The sequence below is a fragment of the Cuculus canorus genome, chromosome 5 (assembly GCF_017976375.1).
Source record: "Cuculus canorus isolate bCucCan1 chromosome 5, bCucCan1.pri, whole genome shotgun sequence".
Taxonomy (NCBI): Eukaryota; Metazoa; Chordata; class Aves; order Cuculiformes; family Cuculidae; genus Cuculus; species Cuculus canorus.
The window spans coordinates 41,263,054-41,291,042 of NC_071405.1; the positions used below are offsets into that span (position 1 = coordinate 41,263,054).

The 27,989-nt window shown below is 37.7% G+C and overlaps 1 protein-coding gene and 2 non-coding genes across 8 annotated transcripts; all 3 read left to right on the forward strand.

Moving 5' to 3' along the window:
- The first annotated feature begins 315 nt into the window (after positions 1 to 315).
- Positions 316 to 27,492, forward strand: NAP1L4 (nucleosome assembly protein 1 like 4). 6 transcript variants are annotated; one of them, XR_008449994.1, is made up of 17 exons: positions 384 to 466; positions 2,090 to 2,131; positions 4,279 to 4,310; positions 5,390 to 5,451; positions 6,382 to 6,481; positions 7,404 to 7,545; positions 7,641 to 7,727; positions 9,248 to 9,370; positions 10,107 to 10,178; positions 13,299 to 13,438; positions 15,393 to 15,538; positions 17,085 to 17,107; positions 17,684 to 17,803; positions 18,091 to 18,120; positions 19,472 to 19,549; positions 20,666 to 20,703; positions 26,241 to 27,492. XR_008449994.1 is itself a non-coding variant. In XM_054067559.1 (17 exons), the coding sequence occupies exons 3-16, from the start codon at positions 4,297 to 4,299 to the stop codon at positions 20,669 to 20,671; spliced, it is 1,122 nt and encodes a 373-aa protein (XP_053923534.1). In that variant the 5' UTR covers positions 384 to 466; positions 2,090 to 2,131; positions 4,279 to 4,296; the 3' UTR covers positions 20,672 to 20,703; positions 26,241 to 27,491. The 6 variants fall into 6 exon arrangements, 4 of the variants coding, with proteins under 4 accessions (XP_053923532.1, XP_053923534.1, XP_053923531.1 ...); XM_054067559.1 differs by having other exon boundaries at positions 19,493 to 19,549; positions 26,241 to 27,491; XM_054067557.1 differs by lacking the exon at positions 20,666 to 20,703 and having other exon boundaries at positions 316 to 396; positions 19,493 to 19,549; positions 26,241 to 27,491.
- Positions 7,942 to 8,070, forward strand: LOC128852437 (small nucleolar RNA SNORA54). The gene has a single exon (XR_008450278.1). It is a non-coding gene; the product is annotated as a small nucleolar RNA SNORA54 (small nucleolar RNA).
- On the forward strand, positions 11,304 to 11,424 carry LOC128852438 (small nucleolar RNA SNORA54). The gene has a single exon (XR_008450279.1). It is a non-coding gene; the product is annotated as a small nucleolar RNA SNORA54 (small nucleolar RNA).
- Positions 27,493 to 27,989: the final 497 nt, after the last annotated feature.

A 27,989-nucleotide genomic window follows, 5' to 3' on the forward strand; every position in this document is an offset into this window, starting at 1 on the left:
TGTCTCCTCCGGGCGGGTGGCGTGCGGAGAGCCCCTCCAACCCGCGCTCACAACCCTGATCTCGAGCAAACGCAGCCGTCCCTCCTCGCGGGCGAGGGCAACCCGCACGGTTCCCCGGCAGCGGGCGGGCCCTGCCCCTTTAATGACGCGGGCACGAGCCGCTCCCCCTCCGCCCGCCCACCCCCCCGCTCCGCATCACGCGCTCTCCCCGCGCGCTCCCTCCTCTGCCGGGCCCCGGGCTCGCTCTGCGATTGGCCGAGCCCCTCGCCGTCGGGCAGTCAACACGGCCGGCGTGCGCGCGCGGCCGCGGCCAATCGGCGGCGCCTTTGCTGAGGGGGGCGCGCGGGCCTAGGCCAACGGCAGCGGCGCTTCTTGGGCGGCGGCGGCGCAGCCCGGGTGAGCGGTGGGGGGGCGGCGCGCGCGGCTGCTGCCTCTGCGGGCGCGAGGGCACGCGGGGCGCGGGCAGGTGAGGGCGCGGCGGGGCCCCCGAAGGGGCGCTGAGGTGACGCGGGGCCGCCTCGGGGCCCGCAGCCGGGGTGGAGCGCGGCCCGGCGGGCAGGGGCGGGCCTAGTCTCGGAGGCTCCATTTTAAGGGTGAGAAGTTTGGAGCGAGGGAATGGGGGGTCCGCGTTGCTTTGTGTGTGGCGGGGCGGCTGAGGAGCCCGGCCTGGGGCGGGAGGAGGGGGGGGGGGGGCTCCTTGCAGGGCGCGGTTTCCCCGTCCCACCTCGCGGGGCTCTGCTCGGGTCAGGCCTGGGCCGCCGAGGTTGGGCGTGATCCTTTCCTTTGGCCTCAGCCGCGATCTCGTGTTCTCTCGGCGCGCGGTGGGGCCGGGGACTCAGGTTTTCCTTTCGAGGGCGCTGCCTCCGAAGCGAGGGCCCGTTTCAATCTTTTCCCGCTGCTACGGTTGTTAGATGCTTATAGTACCAGTGTCTGTAGGATTTGACTGACTACGTTCCTGTAGCATCTGCCCACGAGACTTTAAAATGAATATCAAGTATCTTAAGTTACAGGTGAAACCAGAACCATTAGGTAAACTTTTCTAACGTGGTCTCTAACCAAAATAGCGTTTCCTCAAGAAAACGTCTAGGATGAGCTTAACTATTCCTACTATTCTGGTCCTGTGGAACAGGTTAATGAATTTCTTTCCCTTGATTGTTTTTTCGTTATTGCTTCTGGTTTTCTTTACAAAACATATCAGACTATGACATTTTTGGCTTCCTGCAAAGTTACATCCCAGCAACTCTAAAACGGAAGCCGTGACTTTCCCTCCTGATTTGTTGTAGTTACAAAAACCAGAAACAGTTGTGGGTAGATGTCTTTGTATGAGTTCAGGAGTCCGCTGGTTTCCTGCTTCCTGTATTCTAGTTGTGTTTAGAAGGTTTGTACAAGACGTGATTTTTTAGCAGAGAAAATTTGTTCTGTACGTGATTGTATTTATAAGCATGTCTTGCTGTTAAAATACAGACCTTTCCTTTAAAGTTGTATCCTTCAGAATGCTACTTAGGATGAACTTTTGCTATCTTAGTCTGCATCGAGTTTGCAGTTTCCTGCAGTTTTGAGTGACTAACGGTGCGTGGCATTTGTGCTAGACAAATGGCAGCAGCCTGGTTTGTGGGACACGGACACGTGGTTGACGTAGTCCCCTCTTCCCCCAAAGCTTCATGTCTGCATTAGTTATTTGAAAACAGTGAACTGTCCAGAAGAAGTAAGATAGGAATTTGGCCTCTCAGGGATGGTGGTAGTGATGATAACAATACCTTACGCTGTTCTTTTCTTGGAGTTATAATAGTATTTTCATCTCTTGAGCATCTGTAAACTGAGCTCGCTTACTCAGGAAATAACTAAGGAAATAAATACGAACGCTCAGTGCTTTGCTGCTGTACTTTTTCAACTAGATGGGCATTTAACTTTGTTTCTATCAAATCACCTTACTCTCCCCTGCCTGCATCACCTGTAACCGAACAGTTTTACTAGTAACCGTGGCAGTTCAGTCATTTGAAGACGGCTGTAATGCAGTTGAGAATCACAAGCTGTTTTGTAATAAATCTTCTTTTAATTATTTATTTATACGCTACTTTTTACTTTTTAGTTACCGGAGGAACAACTTTGAGGAGCAAACCCAAGACTTAAAGTATGTATTTGAACTAGGGAATGGTGTTTTGGTTTTTTTTTTAATTTTATTGTTGTTGGGTTTTGTTACTTAGGTGAATGGCTTTTGTCAGAATATGCCCAGTTCATGTTTGTTTCAGTGGAGATTAATTAACTGCTATTTAAAAACGCTTCTTGTTATGGGAACCTTATTCCATATTTTCCAAACACGAATGAGGATGGAATGAGAATCTTGCTGAACCCCTCAGCAGGGTTCAGAAGTAGCTCCCCGCAGGAAATGCAGTGCAAACAATTGAGCAGAATAATTTGTGTGGAGTTCATTTTTTCCTTTAGCTCTGACACTGGGCCTAGGTTGGAATAGACAAGTCTTTGAGGCTAATTTTTAAGTAATGCGAGTCTGCATTTATAGTTGCTTACTATTACTTTCTCTAATAGTGACTGGGATCATGTAACTTATTGGCTGAACTCTGATATTAGGTCAATTTGCTATGTCTTACCTTTTTAATACTATCTTTCTTTTTTCCTGCCTTTTGTCTGCTATGGAAGAAAGACTCGTGTATGTGCCTTTATTTCTTCAGCTATAAGATAGTAAAATTCTTCTGTTTAGCTCTAGCATTGTTGCTTTACCTTGTTAGATTTAAGGCAAGAACAAGTGTTTGCAAATAAATATTCCTGGGTTGCTGAAGCACACCTAGCCTACAAGAAGCCCTTTTTGTTTTTTCCTGGCCTTAAACTATAGGGTGGGCTCATATGCTTTTCTTGGTAGGTGTTAAGCAGCTTTACTTCCTGTGGAACAATCTAAAGTATGCTCTTGTTACTTTTGTAAATGAACAAAGCTTTTCAGCTCTGTTTAAGCATCTGTGAAAGCATTGCTTTTCTAGCTTTGAGCAGGCATCAGCGTTTTCCAGATCAGACAGTGCGTGCAATCATTGGGCCCCCTGCTCTGGCTGCCACTGAAGATGTCATTAGCACTTAGGTTCTTCTTTGGTAGCTGTGTATTGGAAGCTGGGCTAAAGATCAGCCTGTTTGGCCTTTATAGAATCTAAGAAATCAGACCTGTCTAATCTAGTAAATGATGAAAGATACTTCTTATTCTAAATTTGACTTGTAGACTAGCATCTGCTTTCATGAAAGCTTGATAATGGAAAATATCACCTGTGTTTTTGTATGGTATATAGCGAGTACTTGGATTTGTGATGAGTTGTTTAGAATAGGAGGGGGGCAGGAAAAAACTGTGTTACTAGAATAGATTTACAGGCTTGGATATTTCACCCCATTAAAGGAATAACACCAAAATAATTTAGGCAATCTGTCTCTCTCTGGTTGCTTAGGAGAGCTAATTTAGGTCTTGAGGCCTGGAGTAGCTGCACTAAGCTTGCTTCCAGTCATTACTAGTACCGAGACTGGAAATTCTGTGTTTCTTCATTTTCTCACTCCTGAGAAATAAATTTGAGACAAATCTTTGTATAGAGGATTCTGCCTTTGTAGCTGCTGTCAAAAACCCTTCTCTTAGTAAACAATTTTCTTTCGTTTGGTGTTTTACTTCTCTTTATCTAGCAGCAGGTTTAGTTTATTGTGTATAGAGCAGCAGAAACAATTCACAAAAATAGCTGTGAATAGATGTACACTTGAGGCGTATTTGTCTGCTCAAGTGACGGAAGAAAAAAAGTAATTCTGAATTTGTAATTAATTTGAACTTTCATTGTTTTCACATCAAGCATAGTAATATAGTGTATGCAGAGATTAAAACTTCATTATTTACTATGATTCTGTCAAGTAATTAGAAAATATCTTTCTCTTGGCTTGTTTTTTTTTTTTTTTAATATACTATGGAGCTAGTTGATAGTGATGCTTGACTTCAAACTAAAGACTTGCAGTCTGGTAGAAATGGATTAACATCTGGGATACCTAATAGAAAAAAAATGCATTTAAGATTAAGTGAAAGCACCATACAGACCATTTGAAAACAATGAGCAAGTTCAAGTTTGGGTTGGGTATTATGGGAGCTATTCACTTTACTGCGAGAGAGTATGCATGATGATTTCTTAGCAAAACCAGCAGCTCATGATTTATTTTGAGGTTTTAAGCAATGACCTGTTATGTTTTCATCTTCTGTTGGGGTAAATGAATTACCATTAAAGTATTATTAAACACTGTTTCAACTTGCAGGTGGATACAGGTACACAGATGGCAGATAACAGGTATGTTGGACTGTTCTCTTCCGTGGGAGTACAGGAGAAGCTGTGATATAGTGTATTGGATACAGAATTACTCTATTCTTGGATTAACGTAATGTGTTGTTTTGATTCAGTTTTCAGTGCTCATATTTAAATGCTCCAAAGACTTGAAGAGAACATTGATCCTCAGTTTCTTTAATCTATTTAAGCAGACAAAAGGCACTGTTTTATTTTCTAGATTTCATAGTGGTTTTGGAACTCAACAGTGTTCAACTGGTGTAAATACATACGTGACGCTGTTCTTTCAAGGCTTGCAGTGCACCAGAGTAAGCTGGATAAGCCGGTCTGTCCAGTAACTAATAATATCCATTTGCATATGTGATATCTTTTCTTCTTTTGTATTGGAGTTAGGGTTTACTTCAGCAATACCCAGTCTGTGTTTTGTGACCTACAAACTAGCCGGGAACACAGGGAGTGCTTGCTGGCTGTTGACTCATTCTGGGCACTCTCTTTTTCCAACACAGGAAGTGTGATGGGGAAGGCATTGCGGCAGGGACATGTGAGAGGACAGGGACATAGAGTAGAAGCAAATGCATTCCCTGTTAATCAAGACAACTTGATATAGATCTTTGAAGCAAAGGGCTTTGATCTCTTCTTTATCTTCCTTTCTCACCTGTATCTTTTCTCATGTTTTTCCTCATCACTTACGCTAAAAGGGTCTCTTGTATTTTCATTTGGGAGTAACAATGTTTTCCTGTCCCAAGTGACCTAGTACAGGTGAGGGGCCAGGCATTCACTTCATGAGATGAATTTTTCCCTCTGATTTTTGTCCTGGGGGCTGTCTGTTTTGTTTTGGATTTGAGTTGTGTGGGTTTTTTCCTTTTTTCCTTTGCATCCTGTTCATCTTAGGAGAACTAGTTTCGTATCCAAACTTTTAAGCTTTGAGAAACTTGAAGACATAAATACAAATCTTCTAGTGGCATACTGGTTTCTAAAACTTGCCTGTTAGTAAACACTGAAAATTCAGGATATTTTTCTTCTTAAATATTTACATTTTTATAAAGTGATGTATTTTTAATATTTTTTTTTTTTAATTCTTTCAGTAAAACAGAAGATACTGCTTCAGATTCTGTGGAGGCTGCTAAAAATGCAAGTGACAAAAAAGGTAAAAACTCCATAGTGGTAGGTAACATTACAAAGGTGGAATATGCCTATTGTCTTGTGTATTGAAGCTTCTTTACCTAGAGTTCCAAAGCCTTTGCAGTCAGAACTACAGATGTTTGCTGTTGAAAGCAAAGCAGTGGTTTCTAGGCTGATGTATTTTTTTTTTTTTAAAGAAAGATTGGAGATCTTTTAAAGAAAGATATGGAAAGATTTAAGCAAATGTCTTCCCGCTGTGACTACCTGTATGATTATTAGTAAGGATTTTTAGTTCCTAACCAGAAGCATCCCATAAAAACAGTCTTCTGTGAACTCTTGTGATGACTGAAGAGTCTCACAGATTGTGCGAGCATCTTTATGTGAAAAATCAGTAGTTGTCAAGGAAATGATCATAGAATCACTAGGTTGGAAAAGACCTTTGAGATCATCAAGCCCAACTGTACCAACCATCATACTGCTCTGCTGCTTTGTTGTATGGTACACAAAGGTTTTATAAGTTGGTTTTTTTTCAGGAATCAAGCTGTAGAAGAGTTTTACAGAGGTATTGGAGGTATAATTCAGCAGTTTTGGCTTGCAAATTTGTACATGGCTTACCAGCTACAGCAAGTATTAAGGGAGGATACAGAAATTCCTGTGTCACACTCTTACATAAAAGGGAAAACGGGAAATTCGCTCACGTCGTTGTTGTACTGCTTGCTTCTAAAAGCAAAGAATTGATATCTTTGCAAAGAGAGCCATATTTTCTACCATTAGCCCAGTTTTTTCTTTCTGAAGTCTGATCCTGAAATAATTTTGCTTGAGTTATTAGTGAGCTATACTAGTAGTATTTGGGATCTGGAAAGTAGTATTTTTACTGTGACTGCTGTAAGATGAATGGTGTGACAAAAGCACGTACTTTCAGATTTGCTTTAAAAGTGGGTTTCTGTCTTCATAGAAAAGCTAGCAGACCAAGTGATGCAAAATCCACAGGTCCTGGCAGCTCTACAAGAACGGGTTGACAACACAGTGCTTACTCCTTCAAGTTATATTGAAACGTAAGTACAGGACATAATAAAATTCTTTGAAGACCAAAAGCATAATAGAATGTTATTACTGTATAATTAAGGTAGGAAATTAGGACAAATGATTCACTAAAAAAAATGGTTGACTTAAACAGTGATTCATAGTGGCCTGCTTCTGGAAGGAAGAGTCAAGTTTTAGTTTACTTAGACAAAATTGAAAACAGAATTTTGTCCAGTTTAGTATCTTCCTAAGCTGTCTATTATTTCAGTTAGAAATAACTTCCTTTTGTTTCTTTCTGTGACCCTTATTCTGTCAAGACATGTGCTGCATTGATTGATGATTTCTATAAGATTGGCATCCAGGATTTAGTGGAAAGTTCAGGACTGGTAAATGCTTAGTTTTATATTAACTCTGGAGTAGACTTAAACTTTAAATTTTGCTTTTAGTAGCTACTTGTGCATTTATTTATTCACTGGGAGTAGCTAGTAGACCTCTTTTCTAAAAAAAATTACAAGTTTTGTAAAAAGTTCTTTTTGTCTGATTACATGCAATTAATAGTTTAAAGTATGGGTGGGCAGTGTTTACTTTCCTGAGTACAATCTATGAATCAAAACTTTTGCCCTGTTGAATGCACAGTTCTTATTCTTCATATATGGACCAGCACAACTCCAGTGTCAAAGTTTCAAAGGTATAAATTTGGGATCTGAACTACATGGGGAGGGAGATGGCCTCAGGGAATGGAGCAAATGGTAACACCTTTGAGAACAACTTGGGTAGGAGAATCTATTTCAACTTTTTGAAACAGGTTTTGAAGAAATATCAATGTTTGACATAAGGTTTTTATTTTAAAATTGCATTTACTTTTAAGCAGCCTATTTCACATTGATAATGTAAAGTAATGCTGAGGCAACTATTTTTTAATCTTAAAATAATTGTGGGGGTTTTTTTTTTTAGTTTACCAAAAGCAGTGAAAAGAAGAATTAATGCCTTGAAACAGCTCCAGGTGAAATGTGCCCATATAGAAGCTAAATTCTATGAAGAAGTACACGATTTAGAGAGAAAATATGCAGCGCTTTATCAACCCCTTTTTGATAAGGTGGGAATCTTTGTCTCCTCCTAGCTGAGTCAGTTTTATTTGCATATATGTAATTTTACATCTTCAATTACATTCTTGTTTTTTTTCTGACACAGAGAAGAGAGTTTATTACTGGAGAAGCTGAACCCACAGATGCAGAGTCAGAGTGGCACAGTGAAAATGAAGAAGAAGAAAAACTAGCTGTGAGTACAAGTTGGGTAATGAACTACAGATATATCCGATTTTCAGCATTAATTCCTGTACAGTGTTTTCCATTGAAAGACTCTATCTTTTGGAAATAAAGGTTTTATCTGTAATGTGCTGTTGTGAATATACTGTTATGTCCAGTAAACACTTTTAAACTTTTAGTTTAGCCTTTTTTCAAGTTTGTAACTCAAATGAATTGAAAAGTTGCCTTTGCACTGTTCGTAACCTGCTAACAGTATCTTTCTGATAATGGGTTCCATTCCAGTGCTACATAATACCCCAAGGTAACAGAAGGCTGGCTGTTTGTTTGCTTGTCTCTTTTTATTTTGGGGGACATAATTAGCTTTCATATTAATAAATATAGATGAAAAACACATAAAACTGAATTTGCCTAATAAAATGTGTGCTTGCTAGTGGATTACTGCTTGCCTGTTGAAGAGGAGCTACTTAGATTTAGGAGGAATGCTATGATCCATAGACTGCCTTTTACTCTTCATTATATTTGGAGATGCATACCCATGATTTGCTGCTTTTTCTTAGAGAAACGACCTTCTTACAATGCTTTATTTGCTGTTCTGTCTGGTTTTCCTTGCCTTTTTTCTCCTTGACATGTCTTCCTTCAGTTTTCTTTGGATGCTGTTCTGTATATGAGGTGAATTGTTCTCTTTGTTTTTACTGATCTCATGAGATTTAGCACAGTATAGTACTCAGTGCATGTGAGCAGAGAAGAGGTTTGTTATGCTTTGTGTAAGTACAGCGTTGACAGGCTATGTTCCATGCGATTGTAAGATCAAAACCAAGTAAACTGCTGCTTCATGTTCTTGGTTAGACATAAGCCAAGTAGCTGCTGTTCAAACAGTTATGTATTTGCTGCTATCTAGTGGTGTGAAAGGTGCAATGCAAATAATTCAGGCTGTGAATTTCCTGGTTTTCAGGGAGTGGAGAAGTGACTTAGTTGTTCTTCTTTTTATAACATTTGACATCAGTCATGCATAGGGAATTCACAATACATAAATAATTGAAGATAAGGTAATAAAGAAAAATAACCATAAAAGCAGCTTTGTCAAATATTCTGCAAAATTGGGAAGATAAACCAGTGTTTCAGTGGGCAAAGTTAAATTTTAAATTTTTAGATGAAATAGTGTAAAGGGCATGTGAAGCTACACGTGTGAGATGAACAGAAAAATAGATTTTTGTTTTCAATTTGAAGAATGATAAAAATCTGTTAATTATTTCTACTTGTCGAGTCAGTGAACCCTCACTCGGTCTATTTAGTCTGTACAGAAGAATTCCAAATGAATTGAAAGTAAAGCAGAATTAAATGTATATTTGTTTAGTTGTGTAAATAAACCTTGTGTCTCTTAACTTCATTCATTTATGGAAAGAAAAAGATGGTAGACTTTAAATGTTCCTTAAACGCAGGTTCAGAGATGGCAAATGATTTGTACATCTGTTTCTGTTTACTAAGAAGTCATGATTTCATCTCTTAAACATTTCTGTATTATTTATTTCACAGGGAGACATGAAAAATGTAGTGGTAATAGAAGAAAAAGGAGAAGAAGAGACAAACGTTAAAGGAATTCCAGACTTCTGGTTTACAATCTTTAGGAACGTAGATATGCTAAGTGAATTAGTACAAGTAAGTTTGTCTTCTGAAAATAATAACTTCTGTCATGTGTTAAATTAACTGCTACATTTCCAATTAATATTGAGTGGTTTTTTAATGAGTGTGAGACCAAACCTTTGAGTCTTCAGATTCCCTAATATTATTCTTGAAGGTGCTTGAAAGGCTGGTGATGGTCAAGTAGAGCAGTTGACCCAAACTGCTAAACACTGTGTGGATTGTTTAAGAAATGGTCTTGTAACAACTTTTGTAAAATGCAAGTTTATATAACAGCTGTTCCCCTGTAGTTTTGTTAAAGGATTATTTTTACAAGGATATTAGATGTGTACCTGTGGATTAATTTCATGTTAAATAGCGTATGCAGTTTTGCCTTCCTCTTGCTTATTGTAATAGCTTTTAAATGCTGTTAAGAAAAAATCCCTGGAGGCTGTCTTTCTGTGAATCCCACCAGCAGTACCTGTCCTGAATCAAGTCATTTTATTTTCAGTAATGTTCATGCAGCCTGGCATGGTGGTAGCCATATTTAGTGAAGACAAAACATAACAATTGAGAATTTGGCACTGGTATTTGCAACTACAATTAAAAAATTTGGATCCAAAGCTGAACTTTAGCTGAAATTGTTGAATAATTAGGAAGTTTGATTCTTTCTTAAGAACAGGTTGAACAAGCAAGCCAAGTCAAGATTTTGTTATTCTAAATGTTGCCTGCTGAATAGGTATTTCTTTTTCTTTTTTTTTTTTTTTTTTTTTAGGAATATGATGAACCAATCTTGAAATGTCTGCAGGATATTAAAGTTAAGTTTTCTGAACCCGGACAGCCTATGGTAAGTTTTCTTAGGATTGTTTCTCATAAAGATGGTAGTAATGATATTAGCAGCATTTCAAAATTTTCATTCCATTCTCTTCTGCTGGAATGTACGTGGAAGGTTTCTGTAGTCCAGTATCTTTGTGTTTTGCCTTTTAAAGATTTATCTTTGGCTTTCCTGAACCTTGCATTTTCATGATATCTCTGGATGTGATTGTAGTTTCTAGATTCCAATTCTGCCTCAATCCTGTGGAATTTTCACTTTCTCTCTCGAATTCCAAATTGGCTACTCATACTAAGAAAATTACATGGCTGCTTTTGGTTTGAAAATGAATTGTGGAAAAATTATGGGTGTTACTTACTAGTTGAATTGTTCATCAAAAGAACAGATGTGACTTAGTAATATCCATCGTCATTTGGGATGTGTTTAATACTGTGCCTATCGAAAAGGATAGGAAAACACATGTACCCAATGAGTTGCTTTTAAAGGACAAATTTGCCTTTTTTTTCAGAAATTTTGTTTAAGTTTAGTATGCAGAAACAGATGTTTGTCGAAGTTGTTCTGTTTCTTATTTAGCTCATCCAGAATATGCTTATACCTTGAATTCCTTTTGAGAGGAAGGCAGGGAAAAGGATGGGATTTGAGCCTATACATCCTTTCTTTACTTCATCCTTGTGCCCTTTTCTGTACATTGTGTTTTTTGGTTTGTGTTGTAGAATTGTAGTCCTCTGGCAAAGTTTAAAATAAATGGAAAAACTGCTTTATTGAAGAATCGCATAAGAAAGACTCTCAAAGTACTTTTTAAAGACTAGTAACAGCTGAAGCAAAGTGCTAATTGTATCAAAAAAAAATTCAGCTGGTAATAGGCAAGGGAAATAGTATAGAAGGAGGAAAATTTGGAATTAAGCTCTTAAATATTTATAGAGGAGAGGATTCGAGTTTTACGAAGAAAACAAATTGTTTAAGTAATTGTAAGAAGTTGGTGGGGTTTTTTTTATCATGAAGCATATCTGTTCAGTGGCATTTGGATGATTTGAGAATAGTTGGTTTTGCCTGCAGCATTTTTGTGTACTCATTCAGCTTTGTTTCATAGTACCTGAAGTAGAACAACTGCTCCTCAAAAATCAATGGATTTATCTTTTCTTGCACTGTTTGTAACCTCTTGACAGCATATTTCTGTGTAAAGGTTCCATTCCAGTGCTGCGTGAAATCCAGTAATGGAAGGTCGACTAATGCTATGTCCCTTCTGTATTTGGAGACAAAAGGCTGCATTTCTAACTCCTTGAGTGAAACCTGTTGTTGTGTATGACTGTCTTGTGTGAAATTTTCTGGCTATTGAAAATTGCTGCAGCAGTGATAGCTCACATCACCAGTGATAGATAAATAAATACACTAATTCTGCTGGAGATTAGGTTTTGCGACTGAAAGAAATACATGATAGGTGGTAATTTGCTGATTTACCGTTGACCCTAAGTGATTCGCTGTAGTTACTGTCCTCCAGATGTAGATTTACCTGGCTGCAGTAGTGGTGCTTGCAAAGTTCTGTTTGCTAGAGCATGTACATATAAACTTTTATCTGCATGAAGCGTAAGCTATTCCTTCACTACTTGCCTTTATTTATTTATAATCATATGAACAAACCTATATATGTTTGTATAAATGATTTCTACTTATGTAACTTATATCTGTTTGGATGTCAGGATCCTTAGATAGCATATTCAGACCTGGATGATACGTCTGAGTATGACTTGAGTAAGTAGCTTCAAATAAGGAAGTTCTCTTTATTGAGCTTTATGAGAACAGCTCATACACTAGGAGAAATCTAGAAATATGTGCTACAAAGGTAAGCTGCTATCAAAAGCAAAGATATCCAAATAAAGATTACTGGAAAGGTTATTGCAGCTCTTCAGATTGTCTCTTAGTTAGCAGATATGGAATGAAATAATGAAATGCAGTCCCAGCAGGTGTTTTTGTCTTGTTAGTCCTTGGGATCCTGCATGTAAAATAATGCCACTGGCTACCTATTTATAACCCCAGTGACAGTTTGTGGGAGTATCTGGGTATGAATGTTAATCACTGGTAGCAGATAAGGCAAGTTTGTAACTTGTGCCCTAAGCATGTTTGCCAGGGAGACTTGCCTTATCTGAAAACAACTTTCAAACTGTATTGGCTGTCTTGAATTGCTTAAAAAATGGAAATAAAGCAAAAGTAAGCTACATTAAGCCAATATAGATGTTCCAATGCACATCTAGTTTCCAGTTTCTTCCTTCACTGAAACTGTGAACATATGAGCTGGGAAGGCTGATGTTGCCGCTTGTCTCCATCGCTCTAGTGCTAGTTCTAGCTCTTACGGTATATTGCTGGGGTTGTAAATAAAATATTTAAGGTAACTGTTAATACCTTCCATGGCTGTGCAGTAGCTGCTGTGATGTTGGGGGCTTTGACTTTCAGACCTTCTGTGTTGTTGAACTGACCTGCCTAAGGAGACTTTTTCATCCTTTAAGTAAATTAAGCAATGCTGCTGAAAACCTGTTTCCCATGTTCCAAGGCAGTTTGAATTTTGTTTTGCTCGTGGTTGATCCTGAGTGCGAAGTGGGCATATGTAGCATTGTGCAGTCAGGTTTTGAAAGCTTTACAGATTTGATTTATTTTGTTTGTTGTGGTTTTCTGTAACGGAGTCTTTTGTTCTCCATGTAAGTAGTTGAATTCCTGCAAACAACTGTAAAGCGCCACAGGAGGGGTGAACTCAAACATAAGTAGTACATGCTTCAGGCTGTATCCTGTTAAAACAGGGGTAATGACTAGTATTGTACAGAAAATCAAACTAAAACTAAGTACTTATTTCTATGGTTGCTTTTAAGACAGCAGTTCTATATGTAAAGGCAAATGAAATGTAGTAGATTACCTGATTATAGTTGGAACATTAATATTAGCTGAGTTTGTTCTAGCTTTTTGCATGTTCAGAATTGGTTGACATTCTTCATTTCCTGCTTCTGCTGTAGTTTGAAAGATATGTTTCCCATCAAGTTCTTATTTTTTTCCTGCATTCTGAGCTTGGTTAATGGTAATTCTATTGATGCACTGTTTCAAAGATAAAAATTAATGATAACATAAAACTGTAATGGAATTTCCTTCCAGTCTTTCTCATTAGAGTTCCACTTTGGGCCCAATGACTACTTTTCTAATTCAGTCCTGACGAAAACATACAAGATGAAGTCGGAGCCAGACAAGACAGATCCCTTTTCATTTGAAGGACCTGAAATCGTTGATTGTGAGGGGTAAGGCAAACTTGAAATTCAACAAACCTTCTGAAGTAATAGCTCATATTTTCCAGAAGCTGTTTTCTCTTTCTGTGACAAAAAATAATGAAGACAAAATAAAGCATTTGCTAACTTAAAAACTAGGAATATTTGTAGGGATGATGATGATCTTAGCCTCAGCATGCAGAAGTAACAGGTATATAGATAGGTATTTCAACATTGTGTGCATTTTAAGTCCTGCACTTTTCAAATTTAATACATTACTAATGAGGTAACAAGCCTTTTACTTCCAGGTAATGCAAAATTTCATTTTAGTTGTTAGGATTCTCAGTTTGATAAGTAGCCTTAGACTCTCTTGAACTCATGGTCATCTCTGATTTTTATTCCAGCAAAACTTTTGAATCTGGTAGGAATTGGTCATATGTACAATATGTTCTTTCAGCCTGTTTTGAGGCTGGAACATACTAGCCTTGCAGTTTGGTTTTGGTAATTGTGGCTGTGTACTTCTGAATGAATTCAGAATGCAACAGTTTCTTTGGCAAAACATATTCAGAAGCTGATTGTGGGATGGTGAGTTCACATCTCTGTTCTGGAAGTCTAGGGACTTGGAAACCATGTTAGATGTTTTACTTAGGTACAAGATTGTTCTGTATAATCTAACGCATTCTGTTCCTGTCAGTAATCTGCACCGTAACCAACATTCAGTGCCATACTAGAGCACTTTATTGTACCTTATTTTTCTTAGCTACTTTGGTGTTTTTTCTTTTGGTATTGTTCCCCTTGTCCTTTTCAAGGAGGGTGTTTTGGGGAAATTTTTTTTCTTGTGTGGTTTTTTTTCTTTGTTTGTTTTTTGGATTAATGCCAAATATGTGCTTTCTTGAAGGTACTCTGACAGGCTTAAAACCTTTTGGCTTTTAGTGCTACTTATGGGCTTTTGAATTCACCCATAGTGAGGCAAAACATCAGCTTGCATGTTCGGTGAAATTTATGCTTAAGTAAAAGGATAGTCCATTTTGAAGAAAACTGGAGTTAATTCCAGAAATATGTTTTCTATTTCAGTCCTGGAGAAGGAATCCCTTTCTAAAGTTGCTGGTATCTCAAAACTTTGTTTTCAGTTCATGTTTCTTGGTGAAGATTATAGATAGTAGAATAAGTAGAGCAGGAAGATATTTGTCTGTGATGTTTCATGTGGGTTAAGTATAAAACTGTTGACTTTGACCATTTATCTTCAGGAGATGATATTTTGAAGCACTTTAAGTGTTAACTGTGGCACCATTATTTCCATTAGAAATGAAGTAGCTATATTTAACACTCACTCCACACATTACCGTGTATGGTTTTGGATAAAACTATAAGTGAATGGAGAGAGAATCTTAATTGAGATAAAAGTGTCAATTTGCAGAGTAGCAGAAAGGAACTGAAAAGTAAGCTCTTTCTAGCTGGCTGTACTTGACTGACAAGTCAGTATCAGCACTGTTCTTTGGAGAGCTAAAATGTGGCTCTCCCTGGCTGCTCTTTGTGCCTTTACTTTTAAGGTGACTGGACACTGCCTTTGCCTGTAATGAGGGGACGTAACGTATTGTTTTCCACTGGTCTGACTGTTGGAAGAATAATTCTCAACTGATTTGAGATTTGTTTTGAATAGCTTTATCATATTCTTGGTTACAAACCTTTAGTAGTTGGAGCAAAGGGGTATAAAAGTATGAGTGGGATGTGGAGCAGTGATTACTCTGAGAAAACAAACTGTTTAGCTTTTTCTTTCAGGGAAATATTTGATATGTTCAACATACACGTAGTCTCTAGCACTACGATAAATCTACTTGACATCTTGTCAAATAGATTAAATTGGCAGTGCGAGTAAAACTAGTTTTAGAGGATGGTAGCTATCTTGGCTTTGACATCTGTTGCTCTAATGCTCAGTTCCTTGTTTCACTGATGTGTTAAAATGCTGTTTCTCACATGTTGTCCCTAGGTGTACCATTGACTGGAAAAAAGGAAAAAATGTTACAGTTAAAACAATCAAGAAAAAACAGAAACACAAGGGTCGAGGCACAGTTCGGACAATTACTAAACAAGTACCTAATGATTCATTTTTTAACTTCTTCAGCCCAATAAAGGGTAGGTTTTAATTGAGAATTCCTTAATTGAGAAATCTTAAAGTAGAGCCTCTTAAAATATCTTGTGTTTTATTTGTATGTAGTAAGCCTACATGCGATTTATGCAGCTGCATTGTATACTTTCTTATTACTAGAGGAAGACAGCAAAATGCAGACCATCCAAACAGATAACTTCATTCTGATGTTATTGTATAGAATTTGGCCATTGGGTGTGCTGTGGAAACAGGATTCATAGTATGGAAAGAGTCTTGTGTTGAATCTCCTAAAGAAGTTGACGTGTTTTTACCACAGGATGGCTCTGTGCATCAGTTTGAGGTTTTTAACATGAATGAAGTCTTTTCCGTTGTTGGTCAAGTCATAGCATATTGGTTTCATTTAAATCTTTGTGTTAAATGACGGAACTTCCTGTGGTTTCCTCTGCAATTAATTAGTGATCCCTAATGCTCCCACACGTATCTTCCTGACGTTCCTAGTTGTCTAATGTTAGATGTGTAGTCACATGTTCAAAACTATTTAGATGGATTCTAAACCCATTATTTCTTCTTGATACATCTCCCATTGTACTCTCATTTTCAAAAATGATTGGAAGAAGCAGTTTACTATGGACTTCAGAGATGTACTGAAAAAAATAGACGTTAGTTCTTGATTCAGCCATTCGCTGTTATGAACTACCTGTCCCTTCTAAAAACCACTGCAAATCCCCATGTGTGTGGAGGTGAGAAACAAGTGATAAGTATTTCCAAAGTGGGAGTTCATTTAGTAGAGAAATGTCCTTTAACTTAAACAGCTTTGTTACAAGCAGTTGCTACTTTCAGAAAAGGATGGAGATTTGTTTGTCTCATGATGGTTTTGTATTGGCGTTTTTTTTAAAATGCTTAAAGGACATTCTCTGGAGGTAGCTGTGTAAGAAAGGTAAGACTGACATCTGCTGGCAGTTCATACTTCTGTTTTCGACTTGAGAACAGACTGAGCCAAGTTATCACTTTCACAGTAGGCTCACTGTGCCGTGGCACATGAGCAGAGGAGAGAAATAGGGTTTTCTTTGCTGGTGTTTTGTGGGTTTTTTTAATTCAACAAAACCCCACTCTCTTCCTGGTTATAGTACCAGGCCTCTTCTCAACAATGCTTTGCAAATTCATGACAAAAGACAGGGTTCGTAGTGCTCTTGCAAAATAAAATTACTGTAATTACAGCATTAATATGGAAACAAAATGTGTTGCTCTTTGAGGGGAGAAATGTGATCCGCATGCCTTCTGAACCCCTTTGTAGAAAGACTATTTCCTGTGCAAAAATCTTTGACATCACAGTAGTAGCTTTGGTGCTTTTATTACAGCACATAAAATTTTTGCAAGTGCAATTCTTATGGGTTTTAATCTAAGATGAATCTGAATTGTCTTTAAAAGTTTAATAGTTGGCTCCTAAAGACTTTGAAACCTCAGTGTTTTCTGATATGAGATGGTCTTTATACTGTATTTTGCCATCTTGTATAGTCTAGTCCATCTCAATATTCAAATTTCTCTTAAATTTACTGTCTTTCTTTTTTGCAGTGTCTGCTGATGGAGAGTCATTGGTAAGTTTACGTTTATGAAATTGCATGATTGCTCTTGGCCATATCTTTTTATTTTTATTATTATTTTTGCTTTTGCCGAAGCTGAGCTTCAAATTGATAAAATGAAACATACTGTTGACTTCTCCAAGTCATCTGTTGACGTGTTACCGTTACACGTCTTGCTGATCCAATGCATCTTTAATGACCACTGTTGGTAAGAGGTCATTATTTTCTCTAGCTGGCTGGTACCTTGTTTACAAAACAAAATAAAATCAATCTGAAGCGTTCTGTATGACTCTGTAACGTCAGGTGTCAGAACCGGCAAAGTCTGTATGAGCCTTTTTAATAGAAGTTGTTCCAGCAAGCCAGTAGCCTGTAGGTAGGAAGTAGGAAACTTTAGATACATTTAGTATCTGGATTTAGACTTGCTATATTTCTTCTACAGTTACAAATTTAAGCATACTGGAAGCATGTGTGACCTGACAGTTTGTTAAGGACTATGATGTTTCTCAGATCTGTAACTTTGAAATACTTTTGTTTGCTCCTCTCTATTGCATCACATTTTTAGTAGAAAAATCAAATCTACTTGCTTTACAGGATGAAGATTCAGAGTTTACTTTAGCAGCAGATTTTGAAATTGGACACTTCTTCCGTGAAAGGATAGTACCTCGTGCTGTGCTTTATTTCACTGGGGAAGCTATAGAGGATGATGATAACGTACGTATGCTATCAGCATTTTGTTAGATATGTAGATAGAAACATTCTCCTCCATTTCTGATTAGACTAGTATGTATTGTTAATTACATGACAATAAGAAAAAACCTGAAGAGATTCCTGTTACTGAGGAGTAGGAAAGAATCATTCAACTTGCTATGAGTTGTTAATATTTGCTTCTGGAAGGGGCTTACTTTCAGTTGTTGTTTTTGAATATGCTAGACCTATTACTGCAGAATGTTTTATGCAAGTATTAGCAGAGCTAATAAAACTTTGGATTTGTTTTTCAGTTTGAAGAAGGTGAAGAAGGTGAAGAGGAGGTGAGATGCATACTGTATCTTTGATAGATATCTAATCGCCTACTGTGTTCCAGTTCTAGAAGTAGTCCTATATGGAGCAGAAAATAGTTGTTCATAAATGCTCTTGTGTATGATACTTTTTTCCAGAGGAATTCAGAATTCCTGACTTAGCCAGTCTATGACTGTTTTACTCTTCACAAAAGTACTTCCTGCAATAACATTTATCCAGGTTTTTTTCCTTAGTATTTTGAAGGCTGCTTTGTTACATGAGTCAAAAATCAAAGACGAGTGGTTTTGGTTTTTGGTTTTTTTTTTTCCATGAGTGTGGAATGATAAGAACCTGCAGGCTTAGTTTTAACTGTCTGTTACTTAGGCAGTAGTGAAATTCAGCTGTCAGCCTTTATTTGTCATAGGCTTGAAGACTAGGCCTTCCTAAATCTAAGATAAAGGGTGAGCATGCAGCTGCTTGGGATGGAGGCTTAATTTAGGCTGGGGTTTGTAGTATACCAAGAGCTCTGGTCCATTTACAGTAGTTTTGTATGAATACAAACAAAGGCTTTGCACAGGCACAGAAAACCACTAAATGATACCACACTTAAATGAACCAATACCCCTTACAGATTATTTTATTTTTATTTTACTGCTTTTACTGTGGTGTTTTTGGTATTAAGTTAAAGGTGTATACCTGACTGTCATCAAGTTCCCCATAGTAGAATATATCAGAAGTTATGGAGCTGGTGATCTTGTATGAGCTGACAGCCTTCGCATGCAGTCTCTTTGCAATTTTCAATACAGATTTCTGGACTTTAGAAAATGTTTATTCACTCAACAGCCTTATTTCCTTATTTTTATTTTTTAAGCTGGGTCTCGATAGAAGTGTATGTTTATTTTTCATTTTTCTCCAGTGCCAGATTTTACTACTTGGATATAGGTGTGTGTACAACAGAGTATGAAAATACTGCACAATCCTGTGCACAAATCCACAGCGTGTCCACAGTAATCCAAATGAACAGACTATTTAGAAGGAGGTCAAAACATAGAACAAAATTAGACATATGCGCTTATTACCAGAACTCTGAAACTCTAAATAATATGTCAAGTGTAAATTGAAAAATTGCTGACAGGCTGCAGCAGCTTACGTAGGAAGATTGCCTTAAGCCATGCTGAACCTTTTAGATCTGTGTCTTAAATCTTCTTTTAAAGATTTTGCTTTAAGATTTTGAAGATGCTGAATTCTTTTAAGTCAGCCTAAGTAGTTTTAATGTTGACATCTGAAACACTCTGGAATACAGTGGTAATATAATTTGCTATTTTGTTTTTTTTTTCTCCATTACAAAAAGTTGCACTTTTAACCTGTTTTAATTTCTGTTAGTTTATCTCTATTTTGTCATAGGATTTGGAGGGGGAAGAGGAGGGAGAAGAGGAGGAAGATGCAGAGAGTGAGCCTAAGGTAAGGACTTTTGTGTGCTTAGTCATAACACAGACTGTAGCCATGAGCAGTGTAACTAAAGCTATAGTATTTTGTGAAAAGATTAATGAAGAACTGCTGTATGACTTCAGACTGTAATGTTTTCATCTTCTTCAGTTACTCAGATTGCTCTTAAAAGAAAAATTAATGTTTCCATAAATTGAGAAAAATGTAAGTTTTGTCTTCCGTCCTGCGCCAAGAGAAAGATAATTTCCATACTGTGTTATTAATGGTATTTCTGTATAGTAATGATACATATTTTTCCTTTAGAACAGTCATTTTAAAATATTCTGTGGCTGGACTTCAGCGTGGAACTAGTCTGACAAATCTCATCTAGCTTTGGGTTTTTTCTTTATTTTAGTATAGTTCTTTTTGGTTGCCCTGGTAGCAGCTCCACTCGGCTAGAAACCAAAAAAAGTTAGTCCCCAACTTTGAATTTTGAACCTTGTTTAAAATTCAGCCTTAAGGATTAGTGATCTTTCTGATGGATATTTTTCAGTCCTTCAGTCATGGTAAAGTTAATACTTACATTTAGTGAAGCTGGGACAGTGATGACAGACTTTTTTTTATTTAGTTCTTAAAACAACAGCTTTTGATTTTATTTTTTTTATGAAGGCATAGATGAAAAAGTGAAAGGCACGCAAAACTGCTTGATCTTTAGATGAAAGTCTTAAGCTGCTGTTAAAACGTCACTCTTCTGACGCAGAGTTTTGTATACATCATCTTATCACAAGTAAATGCTTTTTGTCACTCTCGAGAATTGATCTTGCTTTTCTTTAACAAGAAATATTGTATACTAAAGACAGTCTGTCTTGTGGAAAGATTCATCAAATGGGATTAGAGTGGCAGAAACGGCTATTCTGACAAAATGCAGTGGTGTAATGGGATAAAAGTTGGACAGCTGAGAAACAAATTTTTAGTTTTGAGTGATGTGCTTTTTTGTGCTAAGCGTCAAATATCATTTCAAAGGATTTGGTATCTGTAGGAGAAAAGCTTAAGCTGTCTTGGAAGGTTATGGTTGTTGCCTCCTGTATGACTTTGTACATTTCACTTTTCATTCATGCTGACAGTTCCTTTCAATTTTTTTTCCCCATTTAGGTGTAATTTAAGTCTGTTTATCATTCATACATTTCTAGGTAAGGTGGAATTCCATTCATACCTAACTTCCAAGAGTCCCATTTGTAGGCATGCAATGTAGTTTGTTTTCTAGGGTTTTCTGGTTTGTTTTTATTGTATGGGGAAAAGAAATGGGGAAATGCTGACTTCAGAGTTCAGGTTTTATTAATAAAAAATGGAAAGAAATGTGTACAGAGATGAATGTCTTTAAATCATGTAATTAAATTAGAGAAATTCTGAAAAAATCTGCCTTCCTGGCACAACTTTTGCTTTGCCTTTGTTAACAGTCAAACTGTATTTTGTGTACAAATCGTAAAAGATATGAGACTTGTCAGACCTTTTTTTCCTTGTTTCTGATTTGATGTTGTGTCTCTTTGCTGTTTCTAGTGTACTTACAAATTATTTCTTAAGTATCTGCTCTGCTCATCTTGAACTCCTGTTAAGCCATCGGCTTCCTTAGTGTGTCTTTCCAACGTTATTCTTTCTTGTGCTGCCTGGCAGTCAGTCACTCTTATAGAAGCTTTTCTTGAGTTCTTGTGATTCTGAACAGGTATTGTTCTCCTGTTTACCTACCTCTTTATTTAAAAGAAGAAAAAAAAGTTCCTTTTGTTGTATAGTGTCACCTTTCACCTTTCATCTCATACCTTATAGAGAACAATGCCTGCAACAGTCTCCATACTTCTTTTTCCCCCGTATTTTGGTCTTGTATCTTTTTTTCCTTTGGTTACTTAGGAGATGCTGTAATCTCTCAAACTCGTTCCCTCCCTGCATAGATAATGCCTTCAATTTTGAGCTGTAGTTTTGGATTTATTTCTTTTTTGGTTGTTGCGTTTCTCCAATCTCATATGCTTTGAGAAGCCAGCCCCCCTGCCTCACCATACTTGCACTGTTTATTCACTTGCTGTAACAGAACATCCATTTGTCACAGCAGCTTAGATGTCATCCTGCTGCAGTCTGCTACACAGCTGTCTTCCCTTCTTACAGTTAGAAATTGTCAGCCACTGTCTTCACTTTTTGAAGTCAACTTGCAATTCTGGTTTGTCTTTTAAGACTGATACACCTAACCCTGTTTTCCATTTCTCCTTCCTTTCTCCCTGTTTTCTGGTCCTATTTCTCGCGGTCCCCTGCTCGTCTTTGCCTTTCAGTTCCCCCCACCCCCTTTTTTTCCTCATATCTAGAATAGTTTTCCTTTTCATGTACACAAAAAATAATTGTTCTTTGGCCTGTTTTCCTTTCAAACCAAATTTGTCTTCTTTGGTCTTTTCTATATTGCCTCCTCCTTTGTTGTTGTACTACATTTGCTACATAAATGTCAACTTTTTCTGCCTTACTATCTTTTTACTCTTTTCTTCCTCTCACTCCTGTTAGTTTTAAGTGCATTTGAGTTGTTCTGTTAGAACCAGATCATTCTAATCTCTTGCACAAAGCAGTTACACTGTAAGTTGTGCCTTTGGAAGACTGAGCAGTCAGATGATGGGAAGCGTAATGGCTTCAGAAGATGCTACAAAAACAGATGAAGTAGCTTGTTTTGTCTGGTGTATTTTCCTGTGTGCTTGCATGCCCTGTTCTTCTAGCTGAGTTTATTTCACATTGCTGATGCTATGCTTGAATTCATAAGTAGCTGACAAGGTAATACAGAATGCCGTCTTGAATTATGAACTAAAAAAGCTACTGTGGGGAGGGACTGCACAGTGCTTAAAGGTGCTTAGTCTATCTTTTAAGTAAGAGTGGTAGAAGGGCCTGTTAGTAGCAAATTCTTTTTTCAGAACCAGTGTGTAGGAGGCAGTTCAGACCACTTTTTTACTTAGTTCCAACAAACTGAGTTTACTTCCACTATATATATATATATTTATGTAGTAGAAGTGTGTGTATGTATATGTACTTCCACTATACTTATATATATGTAGTTATCCTTGCTTTTTCTCATTCAGTAACATAGATGAGAAAATGAGCAAAGGTATCATTTAGCTTAGGGACTCCTAGCTGGACTATTTCATGGTAAACATCTGAAATATTGAAAGGCTTTCTTCCTCCCCTGCTGGAAAAGACATGGGCTTTAGTGTGTACTGCCTGCATTGATCCCACTGTTGGCAGCAAAGCCTGTCTGAGAGTCAGACAAGATCTTGATGAGCTGCCTGTGCCTTGAAGGCCACTCTAGTGGATGGTAAGCTTCCCAAAAAGTGATTTTTAAAAGTAAGGAGGTAAAGGCTCGATTGCTTTTCGAATCACTTAGGAATGTATCGTGCCTATTTTGTTTAAACATTGAAGACAAGTAGGATTTTGGTGTTTCTTTCAGCAATAATTTCATGTGAAAAAGATCTGGTTTGAAAGGATTAAATTGCTAAGAGAAATGGCATGGATACTTTGGGTTTATGCCCCCATCCACTAGGACACCAGATTAGTTGAATGGGTAGATGGCAGTGGGCTGTGCATATGAAAGTCACGAAAGCAATATTAGTTCGGACCTAATTTTCTTCCCCTTTTTAGTCCTGCGTTCCTGAACATCTTTGGTGAAATTCCCTCATTCAATTTGATGCATGTTCTCTATGTCCATGAGTGGCTGATATAGTTTAGCTGATGTAAGTGGTCTCCGTGTAAGCTAATTAGCTCAAGTGTCTGGCATTGTTCTCCTGGGTCATCAAATGCCAGAATGAAAATATTCATGCCCGTTGTGGCAAGGGTATTTTTAATTTTTTTTTAATTTGCAGCAACTGAGGGAAAAATAGGTGGCAGTCTCACTTATTTAATTTGTATATCTCCATTGGAACAGTGTCTCAACCTGAAATTGAAGGCCCAGAGGAGTTTAAAGTCCTTGCACAGCATAAGTAAATATCATTAAATACTTTAAAAATGTAAAAATAAAAAAAATCCTACCTCTTGTTATGTGAACTTAAGTCATTGCTCATGACTACTTCAGAGACTCCTTATGACAAGAATTCATCCTTGTCTCTGTATGGGTGGTAGTGAACTTCAGTACATGTGTTTGCTACTTAAATTTATTTAAAAATAAAGTTGAAATCACTGTTTGGTCTTTATTGCCTGGCCAGTGCACTTCACCACCTTGCTAAGATATCTTTGGAAGTTAATTTAGGGAAGTAGAGCACAAATGGAAGTCTTGCTAGAATGGGGGGATAAATAGCGTGTGGTCTGTCTGAGGCCAGTCAGTGGGTTGGTAGTGGTTAACTGACCAAATATTACACGCAGTCTGGGCACATGGGAAGAGCAGGCTTAAGCTTAATGGCCTTGTGCCTGAAGGGCTATGGATGTAGGGTTGTGATCACACCTGCAGCTTAGGTTCTGATCCCTGATCTTATAGGAACCATTAGACAGCAAAGATAAGCGTAAACATGCATATGACTGATGAGGCAGCTGTAAGTTGAAGAAAATTGTAGTCATCTATCTGTGCAGTTGTCGCCTCTGGATTAGTCTGAGGTGCTCTGTATGAGGCTGATGGGTGGCTGACAGCAACATGGAGCTTACATGCTGGCTTGCTTAGCAAGAGCAGTGCTGTGCTGTTGAAATGGCAGAAGGAAACTAGGTATGTTGGAATTTGTATCTGGGATACTGACATGTTACCTATGGCCTGCTTAAACATATATATTATCAAGATAGATATGCCCTCAGCTCTAGGCTAAAATAGCATTAACTAACAGTATTTCTCTCACAATTCTCCAACAACTGACTCGTATCTGAGGACCCCTTAAACTATTTTTTTTTGTCTGAGAGCAGTAATCAGCACTGAAAGCTCCTTAAGAAGGAACTTTGTAATCTGTGACTCAGTTTTTACAGGATCAAGATTTATATGCAATAATGATTTGAATGTTTACAGAAATAAAGAGAAGTATAAAGAAAAGATAGTGAAGCTTATTGGTTGATGGTTGATCATTAAAATTTGACTGAAATGGTAGCAGTGGTCAGCTTAATTGAATTGTGTATAAATATGATGGAAAGATTTTTGAGTGCTTTCTAGATAATGTGTTTGTTACTTGATTATGTCTCTTACCCAGAATGTAGTGAGGATGAGGAGTGATACTCTGGACTCCTCTGTGGCCCTGTTGAAATAAAAAGCAGTTACAAGAAAAAGAAATACTTTTGAAGAGATTTTGATAAAAATGTTGTTGGGTTTTGCCTGCCTCAAAATGAGAAGGAATAGTATGCAGCATATTACCAGTGGCAGTCAGTTTCTGGGTTTTTGAGAGAACGCTAATTTCTGTACAGACATATTCCTCTCTTCAAGAGGGAATTCACGCTGCATTTAGTCCCAGATCAGTGTGAATTCACATCAGTGTTGTTTGGAACGCTAGGCAGATGAAAGAGTACAAAATTGAAGTTAGCCAAATGTGCTGGGGGAGGAAAACCAGAAGGAAGAATTCTGAAAGATATTTGCCATATCTGTGCAGAAGAGACTGAATTTTGCTTTAATCCAGGCTTTCAGTGGGAATCATAGTGACTGGTATAGCCCTAAAGCAGTTTAGGTGAGGAAAAGAAAAATAGTTTGGGTTTAGTGCAGATTATCAGGGACAAAACTTGTGATAAGAAATCTTAGTTGCACCTGTTCTTCCTCACTACAAGCAAATGCTTAAGTTGTCTTAGCTTTTGGTTACTCATTTTAGGACACAAAGATGCTCCATTAGGATAGTTACTAAGAAACATTTTATTTTTCCGTTGGTGGCATTTAAGGCATCGTGTTTTATGCCTGCGTTTTTCTTTACTGGAATTCAGCAGGCTTCTGTTACTGCTATTTGCTTATTATAAACTATATTAAGAATAGTAAAGAGAAAAGCAAACACGAAATACACTGAATAAATTCTGCTTTCTAAGAACCCAATTCTACAACAAAAACAACAAGAAGTGCAATGTAAAACCTGAAATTCTGAGCTGTTTGAGTACTTGTTCTCCTACCCAAATCACTTCCTTTTGCCGAAGGGGAAGTTGTTTTACTACCTAGTGAAGGTGTTCCTACTTTTTATATATTCAGATTAACACTGGGCAAGAAGTCCACATGTTAAAAAGTTGAATAGTTACCTGCTGGTGATGCAGAACCTAGAAGAAATCAACGTATTAATTACATTTTTATCACCTTAGCAGAAAGGTCAAAGCTTCTAAGGAAAAACTTAAACGTGCTGCAGAATAAGCAGCCTCCTTTCCCGCCTCCTCAGAGTTAATGCGGAGGTGGCAGGTTATTGTTAAACTGTTTAATAGGACCTGGAAGTCAAATTCGGCTTCTGGTTGGGGGAAGTAGTTTGCTTTCTTGTTTGTTTGAAGGTTGGCTACTGGATAGACTGTAAAGAACACAAATATAGATTAAAAATATTATAGGATACTAAGCAGTTGGGAGCAGGGGGAAGCCAATAAAATATAGTGACTGCTCTTCAGATGTCTATGTTGTAGCTTGAGTTTACACAATAGATTTTTTTGTATGTGCTGGTGATACATCTAGCTAATTCAAAACTCCATAGCTGATTTATTTATTGAAGTATTTTCTTACGTGCTACTTTGACTTTTAACTGGAGTTCTTTCTCTTTTTTTTTTGGTTTTTTTTTTTTCCTTAATACAGAAAGATTCCAGCCAACCTGCTGAATGCAAACAACAGTAATAAGGAAATACCACTTGGAAGTGATATTTGAACAACTTGTAATAAATATTTGGATACCTGGCCTGCAGTTCAGGATATTCCATCGCTGCAGCACAATCTTATTAACAATGCTTAAAATTAATTTGTTTTAAAATGCATGATTTTCACTAACTTTTCTTTATTGCTTAATATGTACAGTGGCAACTTCAATGCATTTGGGAAATATGAGGTTTAAATAAAGCACACTCTACAGCCGTTGGTACACTGTAGCTACGTATGTTAATAGGCCTTTAGAGCCGTTTGCCCTATGCATAGGAATAGTCCAGACTACCACGTGAGGATTATCCATTTTCTTGTTAAATGCTGAAAATTGTTGGATAGGAATGTGCTGAGAAGCTAAAGTAAATGGGTTACATTGTATGGTAGCTGAAACAAATAGAGCAATATGACTTTTTTGCTAGTTCCCTCTCCCCTTTTCTAATGTTTCTTGCAACCTACAAATTGAACTAGTGCTTGAGCAGCTTTAAATGTCATATTTATTATCTCAGTAAAACAAATTGAGTTGAAGTAATTTTACTTCATTGAAGACGGTGTCATATTTGAGACTTAGTTGTTCATCTTACTATTTATTTATTCATGTTTGTAAGTACTTTGACAGAATTAGTGCTTTTTAATAGTTTTTAATATACTTGAAAATCTTCCTCTTTTGCATACAATATGGGTACTTGTAAAACATAATTTGAATTGGTCTCAATGTAGTCTAGACAGGAGAAACAAACTCGCATCAAAATGACAGCTCTTCTGGATGAAGATCAAAAATGCAAAGGCCAAACTGTTGCCATTGATGGAAGTGGGTTGCAGCCAAAGAACCAGAAAATTTCTAGTAGTTCTGTTGCTTAGTGTCCAGCATGGAATGACCTTTCACTATAAACACGGAAATTTATCAAAATTCAGTTCAATAAATCTGAAGTTTTGGTGTCTTACTTGCAACACTGAAATTATTCCATTTCACAATTTGTTTAATTTGAAGCTCTGAAGTCTTCAAACATAACTTTTGTTGTTGTGTGGCACTTCAGGTACACGTTTCTAGTTTCAGCATCCATTGCCAACCTCTGGCAGCAGTTGAATAGCAGCTGTATCAACACTGTGACCAGGCATGTAGAGTGCTCCAGCCTTACCTTACACATTTGTAACTTAATACAGTGTTCTCAATTTGTACAGAATAGATAGAATATTCTATTAAAGTTGTGAAACATGATCGTTGGTGCCCGTCTGGTCCATAATACTTTCTAGGTTAAATGTATATCACTTTGACTTCTGGTAGGGCTGTGCCAGCTCTTTGGCCTTGTTCAGCTATTGTCTGAACATCCTGCCAGTTTCCTTTGTTGTTAAAAGCCAAAGAAAAGGAGCCCATTTAAATATCGCAGTACAGAGTTCTTTGATGTAAATCAGAAAAAAACTTTCTCTCTTTGCAAGTAAACAGCCTGAAATGTTGTGTAGGATTTGGTTTTGGGGGGCAACATCATTATTAAAGACTCTCCATGATCTATGCAATTTAGTTGTGCTGGGGGATGTGTTAAGATACTCCACATCAGTACCTCACAACTGGAAAATGAGTAGCTCTAATGCTCAGGTGACGTGATATAGTGTTGATGCAGGAGTAAGAATTAAAAGTAAAGCGGTTCTGTATGCAGTCATTAGATTGTAGTGTATGAGGGCAGGCACAGAGCA